We start from the raw sequence: 8,828 nt of genomic DNA, 5'->3' as shown, positions 1-8,828 counted from the left end.
ATTAGTGGATTGCCTTCATTCTAAGAAGGAAGAAATCACCTTAACGGGTGGACTGGAGTAGCTTGAGTGATTTATCAAGTGAACCAGGATAAAATCCTTGTGTGCTTTTCTATCTCTTATCTTTAGCACTTAAGTTCTCGAAAGATTTTGACAAATCTTTAAGGTGGAAGTTTTATACTGAAAACGTTATTCAAACCCCCCCCCCCCCTTTCTACCGTTTTTCATACCTTCAAAAGCCACTAGTAACTTCCACTTACACCACTAGTAATTTCCACTAACTTATTTGGCAACACCACTAGTAATTTCCACTAACTTCTTTGGCAACTCCATCTTCAGGTAGTCTTGAATTTCTTCGACTGGATTGCTTTGATCAAAACTTAATATGTCTTCAAATATATTTTGCTTGTCGAAGAACTCTTCCAATATTCTAACAACTTCCTTGTACTCATAGTGCTCTTTGAACGTGGCAAATAAATGGTGCGGTTCCAAATCTTTAGCTTTGTGAATGTGGCACATGTCTTAAAATGTGGCAACCTTTTGCTACCTGGAACCACAATACCACATGGATTAAATCATGGTTGGTTACCACTAAAACTACTTCAAAGCTCTTGGCCATTGAACACAATATATAAGTCATTTTACTTTTGAACTCCAACATATAATCTCGACTCCAAGACCAGTGCCATTCAACAAGGAAAATAAAGTTTTGGCACATGGTTGTCTTTGGTTTATAGTCGAAATCATCATACCTTTTCTTTGGTTCATTGCTTTGCTAATTTGGCATATAATTTCGACCAAAGACAGTCAACCCAGCATATGTAATTGCTAATAATTTGACAGCAAGGTAGAAATTACACTGAAATATACTATGCATTTATGTATATTTCAGTAATTAATTTCTAAATCTGGAAATTTTGGTGTTAACTCCCCATGACTATTATTTCATATACCACTGATAAGTGATAAGCTTCTTATATACAACTAGAATAAGTTTAGCATAATTTCTCTAGTGGAAAGAGTTCTAAATTTAAGCCATGATGAACAAAGAAACAAACAAGTGCAAAAAAAATATAAAAGGTAAATTATAAATGTGAAGTATAGTTTCTAATAAGCACAACCCATTGTGGACCTTCTATCTAATGGGGAAGTTGATGCCCTTAAAACAAAGGAAGCGAGAATTTTCAGGAAAATTGCCCCATGGTCAGCCATGACGGAAGAGTTTTGAACTGTAGAGTGCCAGGAAGTGAGAAACCTTATGTTGTAACTTTCCTTATTTTGACAGTAACTAGTGATAATCCCGTGCGATGCACGGGTTCTCTAAATCAATAATTTTATATTGATTTCATGAAAAATTTAGGCTTAATTGCAACTTTGGTCCCCGACGTTTACCAATACCATGATTTTGGTCCCCCAACTAATTTAATTACATGGATGGTCCCCGACGTTGTATGCCGTGTGCAATGTTAGTCCTACCGTTTATTTCTTAATGGAGGAGGCTTACGTGGACGTCCAATTGGAGAGAGAAAGGAGGTATGAGGAGAGAGGGAAGCACGTGAGTATCACGTGACCCTTATCTGAAACCATTATACCCAAACCCCTGACCTCCCTAGAACGAAGAAGGTAACACGATTTAGATCCCTAGGGTTTCAGATTTGGGTATAATGGGTTCATATAAGGTTCACGTGAGTTCACGTGATACTCACGTGCTTCCCTCTCTCCTCATACCTCATTTTTCTCTCCAACTAGACGTCCACATAAGTCTCCTCCATTAAGAAATAAACGGTAGGACTAACGTTGCACACGACCTACAACGTCGGGGACCATCCATGTAATTAAATTAGGTGGGGGACCAAAATCGTGGCATTGATAAACGTCGGGGACCAAAGTTGCAATTAAGCCAAAAATTTATATCAAGTAGATCACACAATATAATTAAAATTATTTATGTAGTGAAGATAAACAATTCATCAGCCAGACTGCATTGTGTATATTTATGTTTGTTATAATAAAATTAAATAATAGTTTCAAATCCTTTTTTTTGTTACATGAGAAAATAAAACAGACTAACAAACTACGCACACAAGTCTAAGTACAAGGAAGCATAAGCATCATATGGAGGTTGCCCCCAACACGGTGCGATGATCCCTCCCGCGCCGCTTTCCTAGCCAGAAAATCAGCGGCGTTATCCTTTTTATTAAGATGTCTTTTAATATTTGAAAATTTTAAATGATATATTATTGATTTATCGAAACCAAATTTATCACCATTTTCAAACCATTCCTAAAGGATTTTCTTAAAACGCAAGAGATTTGTTAGCCATTGAAGTCCATGTAATTTTTTTATTATATCAATTGTTATGATTTGTAAATAACACGTTCAAAAATAAAATTGTAAATAATAAAATCAACTAATTAGATTTTGCACATAAGCCTAAAGCAAAAATATGAAGAATATCTAGTTACCTTGAGTATCTCGTAATTTTGCACTAATCTGTAAAATCACATGAGGTAGAAATATTTTCAATGATTTATCAGAAGACTCGATATTTGATAGAAAAAGTGGACAAGAGATGATTTTTTTTTATGTAAAGTACTAATTTCAAATAAATTATACTGCAAATACATCCACTAAAATAGTTGTTCTGATAATGAATCTAAGACATGTGCCACCCTATTGCCTCCTCTCTTAACAAGAACAACACTCAAAGAGTCAAAGAATAAAATTTAGTTGTTAATGTCCTGCAATCCTCTAACACTTGCGCTACAAAACTGCCATCCTCTTCTTCCCCGAGAAACATGCGCAGGCCTCTATGGCATCTGATTCCACAACCACGTTGTCTATCTCTAGCTGGTAACCCTTTTTGAGTAGTAAAAATATGTGATTTTTTATGGTTTCTTTAGTAAAAAATGCCCTCACTTATATCTCACATTGTTAAATGCCCTCACTTGAGTAGTAAAAGTATAGTTTTTTATGACCTATTTGGTAAAAAATGCTTTCACTTGTGTCCGCTTTAGTAAAAAATTTCATAACTTCTAATAGTATATGTTAATTTTTTTTGTTACAAATTTATATGTATATATTGTCCTCACAACATTAAATTTCTGGATCCATCACTAAATAAAATCATGATGAAAAGAATTTGGAAGCTCTGAATTCATAGAGTTATACAATCTCTACAGAGATGAGAACAAATAGCTCTTAAAAACAACAACAATGAAAAAGACGGTAGAAGTGGCCAAACATGATACAACGCATCTTTGTTGGGGACCAAAATAGGATTTTTGTGAGTTAATTTTTTAAAAAATTGTAGCAGCTTGCACCTTTCAAAAAGAGTACACATGATCAAATTAAGTGATTCTACTGAGACAAATAAAAATCAAAAGTTCAAAAAAACATGCTTTTCTTCAACCTAGAATAATGTTAGTGCAATACACATACTCCTCCAACATACGACTACTTCTGAGAAATATACTGCTCCAACATTCTACTACTCCTCAGAAATGAGAAGCTGATGTCATCCAATAGACTACTCCAGTACTCCTTCCTTGAGTTGTTAAGGAACATATTTTGTGCTATGACATGCATGTGACATAATACAATGTTACTAACATAATCGGTTTTGGTTCAACATTTGTAGCAAAATATGCTCATTCGAATAGTCTCGTAATAATTCAAGACATCAAATACTCCTAAGAATGAAAATTAAATATTTCTTCAAGGACACATGCTTTCTTCAAGTCATTGTTCTTATATCATTACTTCAGCATGTGAACACCAAAATTCTCAATCATATAAAATCTTTCAAAATAATTAGATTGAAATTTGTGAAACCATCAAAGAGTTGGAGCTTTCATGATCTGGAGTTGCAGAGGGAAAAAACGGTTGGCTGTTAAAGCATTCTATAGAGGGGGGAAATGTTCTCTAAAGAATTATGTATATGTGTACACACTCACATGTAGCTTATTTCATTGGGGTCATTACACAGTACTTAAAAGAAAAAATCTGACAAAAGCCCAACAATGGTGAAATATCCTCCTATTTAGAGACAACTATATTAACACAATTGTAGTTGATAGGAAAATTTTCATCTTGACAACCTATGAACAGAGACAAACCTTCTCCAAACCATTTGTTTCAGATACTAAGAAAACTCATGTAGCGCTTTGTCCAAATCTAGTTTCAAAAGAGCAAGCGTCAAGGTTGACCATCCAGGTATAAATTTCCCTCTTTTTATGGACAATTCACCTGCTTTTGTGTTAGCCCTTAAACACTTAGCATGCTCATTCAATGAGTACTCACAATGCAAATAAGTAATTGTTAAAGCCTGCTAGATAAGTGAACAAAATTAAGGGTACGGAAAAAAAACTTGAGGCCATTCCAATTAGAAAGGATCCTTGGTACCCCAAATTGGTAGAGCTTGTCAATACCAAATCAATATCAAACAAAACTCTACAACTCGAAAGTGCATGAGTAAAATTTCAAAAACCAGAAATCCTAACATAGACTACTAAATCCTTCACATCAATATCAAATAAACAACCAACTATGGATATCCTATAACATCATCTTCATCCTTCTTGATCGCGGTAAACAAATCTCTGAAATTGTCATCAAGCTTGAACCTCTTCGCCTTATCATCACTACTCGAATAATCCTGCGCCGTCAAAGCAGCCTCATAGTGAGGTTTCAGCCACATCAAATCTAACCCAAAGAGCTCAGCCACATTCCATAAATACCTTAGCTCAGTACGTCCCTTTTCATCTAATTCCTTTAGCGTAACAGTATCCAAAAACATCAGCACACTGCCAAGGGCATTCAAAGCAGAAATGCAGAAATTTTTTGAAGCATTCTTAGACCGAAGGCTATCAAGAATTTGCGGTTGAAGGTTGAAGACATGTTGAAGATGAGGTAAAAATATAGGAGACACCTGCCCAAACTCTAAAAGATGATATGGACTGGCAACACTTCAGAAGAATCAGTCTTGGAACTGAGAATCTAACACTTCCATGAGCGTACTTAACAAATTGATCTGAAAAATAAACACAATTTTGTTAATGAAAAGATCATAAATGACTGGACTGAATGAAAAGAAAAAGAAAAAGCTGAAAGAAAAAACACAATACCAATCCTAATCGTTTTATTGACATCAATTTTATTTATAAGAGAAACCATGGTTCTAAAGGATTGTAGCTCAGTTGCAGGTTGTATAACATCTAGAACAACGCCACAGTATACATTGTCTCCACACTGAAACTCTTTGACTGTAACATGCCTATATAATAGAAAAAAGTTAACTTCTGCAACTAAAAGAATTAGGATGTAGACGGCTAAAAATCACAATTTTACCAGAATTGATTCGGCCTCTGTACAGAGCAAGTGACACCCGCTTTAAAATCCTTAGATGTGCACTGAGATACTGACCATCCATGAATTGAATTATCCTCCATCTGAAAACTCATACCCTAAACATAATAAATTGAAAAACCAAAAATCTAAATTCAATCGAAGAATAAAAAACTGAAATTGATAGAGGGGTAAATTAACGGAAATTGATGATCGAAATAGAGTATAATTGATAAATTAAACAAACATTGAACCCTAATTTTATACAGAGATTAAAAACCCAAACTTAACAAAGAGATATGAAAAAGAAGAAAATAGGTTGTGAAGAGAGAAAAGGTAACCTCAACAGAAGCTTTGAACGAAAGAAAACTGAAACTCTTCTGCAATCTTCGTCTCAGTCACCGTCCTTCTCACGCTCGACAAGGGTTTGGGGAATGAAAAGGCAAAGCATATATGCTTTACCAGTTTCGAGTAAAATATCATAGAAAGTTAATTTTTTTCTTGCTTTGTATCAAATGGCCCATTTGTTTATTTTTTTGTCAAAGTGAACTTGTGTATTAAAAGGCCGGGCCCATAAAGGGAAAAAACAACAAGACAAAAGTCCACCAATCTCAGTCAAACAACAGAAACAGAGACAATGTAAGTTTTATGTGTGAAATTAGTCAAATAACATTTGAATGAAAGAGAACCGCAAAATCTAACATACTATTACTATTACTATTAGTAATTGTTATTCATTGGTAGTGAGATGAAAGATTATTCTCACACTAACATGAAATACCTTAATCAAAGGATGATTATGGTGAGTTGTTACTTCTTCTAGGTGATCATTTATTAGAAAATAGTACTTAGAAGTCAATTGTTCACGTAAACTTTGTTTTTAAATGTGGAATTCGTGCAAACTATGATAACAATTTCTGTGATTGTGATTCTCTTTGCATATAAGGTTTAGTATATCTGAAGATGAATGTGTAATTTTTTGTTTTTGTTTTTGACCAATATAAATTCGAGTAAAAAATTATAACAATCTTTTTTTATATGCAATTTTTTCTGAGTTTGAACTTGTATCATCATTCTTATGTAAATCTAGTCTATTTATTATTGAACTAACACATCTTCGGTAAATATTATAGTGTTGCCCCGAATCCCTCTCACTCCCGACCAGCTCAAGCACTGCACCCAAGCGCTCTCCTTGCTCAAGCAGAAGCTCCTCACTCCTCACACCATCTCCCAATAGTTCGCTTACTTGCAGGTACCTTCCCTCGATCGCTCGCTCGCACATTCAATTCAATTCAATCATTTTGAAATTGAAACCCTCGGTTTCTTGTTGTGTGGTGATTCCAGACGAACAGGTTTACACCGAGTCAGATGAAGATGAGTTGCAACGTTGCTCTTGATCCTGTCAATTCCAGCAAGAATGACGTGATACCATGTAATAAATTCACCACTTTATTTTTTTTTCTAGGAAATTGATTTCTACTTGTTTAACTCAGTTGATAAGAACAGGGTTGTTCTGAAATCAAGCACTGATTATAGGCCTGCAGCATTGGGGTATATCAATGCAAGCTTTGTCTCGGTAGAATTTTCATTTTGTGAATATGCTATTTTGAAATTGCTTTGTTGTGACTTGTGAGATTGAATTCTTAGTTTTGAGTGACTAAACTAAACCTTTGTATTGTAGACATCTTCCCCTGGAGTTGTATCGTCCCAGTTTATAGCCGCACACTTATGAGGATTTCTGGGAAATGGTTATCCAATATCACTGCCCTGCAATTGTGATGCTTACTAGGTTGGTCGACAATTACAAGGTGCTTGGCTCTTGCTGACTCGCTCTACTTGATTGGTTTTCCCCTCTTTGTGTTTTATTATTGATGTTTTTCACCTCTTTTTTTTTTTGTAGATGATAAAGTGTGGAGATTACTTTCAATCTGAGGATGCACCTAGAGAATTTGTAAATATCTCTGTTAACTGTAAATGGGCGAAAACCACTGAAGCTTCGTTGGTGCTGCGCCATTTAGAGGTGAACCGTAGCGAGGTGGGATGATTTTTCAGCTTATAATAGTTGTGCTGGTTATGTTACATATGTTTCTCTACAAACTGGAATGGATGATGATTTTCTGACGGAAGTTGGGGAGATGCCCTCCTTGAAAAAATTATTGATTCATCTAATTGTTGGCCCTGTTTTATGGTTATACACTTATACTTATGCTATAATACATTTGAGCCCACTCTTTAGTACATAAAATGATAACTTTAAGATAAAGAAAGATGGTTCCTCTCAATATGAAAGAAATGACACCCTTCAAAGTGATTCTTTCTGATTATGGAAAACAGAACACACAGCTTTGCAAAGTTTGCTGGTTGTGTAAATATTCGTTGCCTTACGTTACTCTTCCATAGTTAAGTGATGTGTCGTAAGCTTTGAGGAGGTACAAATACCATAATTATGATAAGTAAACTTTGAAAATATATCCACACTAGTGTTTTTCATTTTTGTTAATCGTGTGTATTTTTTCTAAGCATCCCCACAGCAGCCATAATAGTAGAACGAGAGCTACAAGTCTTCCAAGCACAAAATTGGATACATAGACCACTCAAACAATGAGTAAGAAAACCCACTTAATTTTGTTTTATTCTTATGCCAAGACCTCCACTTGATAAGATTCATAACATAAGAAAAATCAGGATTTTGATATTGTGAATGTGTAATGTGGTTGTTGTGTGTGTTTGTTTCTTACCTACAAAGAGAGAGTGAGTTTGTTTGGAGGTATTCTAAATCAGATGAGGAATAATACCCATGACCATATTGGTAACGATCAACTTAAACCAAAGTCACACGATTGTTAATGCTTGTAAACACCAGAAAATCAGCCAAGCTGCACCCACCAGAGAAGTCAATCCTACGTGATACCTTGCCTCACCCCAATTATATGAGAGAAACTTCCATCAAAACCCACCCAATTAAATAGGAAACAAACAAGAGACAAGAAACATAATAATTTTAAAGAGACATAGTATATTATATAAAATATATTTTTATATCAATCTTCTAGCTTAATAAAAAAAAATACAAAGAAAATAATACCATAACTAAAAAAAAATGATGAACAATTGAACCTAGAAAGCAAGAAGCCAAAAAATAGAACAACCTATCCATTCGGATATTTTGTCCTTTCACTTTGAATGAAATTTCAGTTTGACCGTAAAAAAAAATTATGAGTGACTCATTAACTCAGTATCTCTATCGAATCGATTGCTGGGATTGAGTTTAGTAGCACTCCCTAGGTTTATACAAAGTATATCTTGTTGTTAATAGAATTTGTATTTTTTAATAATATTTCTTTTTCTTATAGAAAAAATTAAAATAAAGCACCCCACTATGCCAAATGCCAGGAACTAGCTAGACTACTATTGGAATTGGAGGATGAGTGCTTTGGTTAAAGTATGTTTTTTGTTTTGATTAGTAAAAGTGTTTTGATTTACTT

The 8,828-nt window shown here is 34.5% G+C and overlaps 1 protein-coding gene and 1 long non-coding RNA gene across 3 annotated transcripts; one reads left to right on the top strand and one right to left on the bottom strand.

The window, feature by feature from the left end:
- Nucleotides 1–4,352: 4,352 nt before the first annotated feature.
- LOC130718109 (uncharacterized) lies at nucleotides 4,353–5,838 on the bottom strand. Of its 2 annotated transcripts, none has more exons than XM_057568576.1 (4): nucleotides 5,685–5,838; nucleotides 5,347–5,447; nucleotides 5,124–5,272; nucleotides 4,353–5,029 (listed from the first exon to the last, which is right to left on the bottom strand). In XM_057568576.1, exons 2-4 carry the CDS (start codon nucleotides 5,445–5,447, stop codon nucleotides 4,866–4,868), a joined length of 414 nt encoding a protein of 137 aa, XP_057424559.1. In that variant the 5' UTR covers nucleotides 5,685–5,838; the 3' UTR covers nucleotides 4,353–4,865. The 2 variants fall into 2 exon arrangements, with proteins under 2 accessions (XP_057424559.1, XP_057424558.1); XM_057568575.1 differs by having other exon boundaries at nucleotides 5,347–5,462; nucleotides 5,685–5,827.
- Nucleotides 5,839–6,277: 439 nt separating this feature from the next.
- LOC130720471 (uncharacterized) lies at nucleotides 6,278–7,059 on the top strand. Its single transcript, XR_009013079.1, has 3 exons — nucleotides 6,278–6,595; nucleotides 6,688–6,919; nucleotides 7,025–7,059. It is a non-coding gene; the product is annotated as an uncharacterized LOC130720471 (long non-coding RNA).
- The last annotated feature ends 1,769 nt before the right edge of the window (nucleotides 7,060–8,828 follow it).

The sequence above is a fragment of the Lotus japonicus genome, chromosome 5 (genome assembly GCF_012489685.1).
Source record: "Lotus japonicus ecotype B-129 chromosome 5, LjGifu_v1.2".
Taxonomy (NCBI): domain Eukaryota; kingdom Viridiplantae; phylum Streptophyta; class Magnoliopsida; order Fabales; family Fabaceae; genus Lotus; species Lotus japonicus.
Note: the sequence above shows the minus strand (reverse complement) of the source record. Positions and strands in the feature narration are given on the sequence as shown.

Bases quoted from the DNA above. Each gene is read 5' to 3' on its own strand.
- LOC130718109 (XM_057568575.1), bottom strand. From the start codon at position 5,459: ATGAGTTTTCAGATGGAGGATAATTCAATTCATGGATGGTCAGTATCT. The intron at 5,273-5,346 runs GTAAAATTGTGA...TCTATTATATAG, and splicing joins CAGAGGCCGAATCAATTCTG to GCATGTTACAGTCAAAGAGT. The intron at 5,030-5,123 runs GTATTGTGTTTT...TTTATTTTTCAG, and splicing joins CAATAAAACGATTAGGATTG to ATCAATTTGTTAAGTACGCT.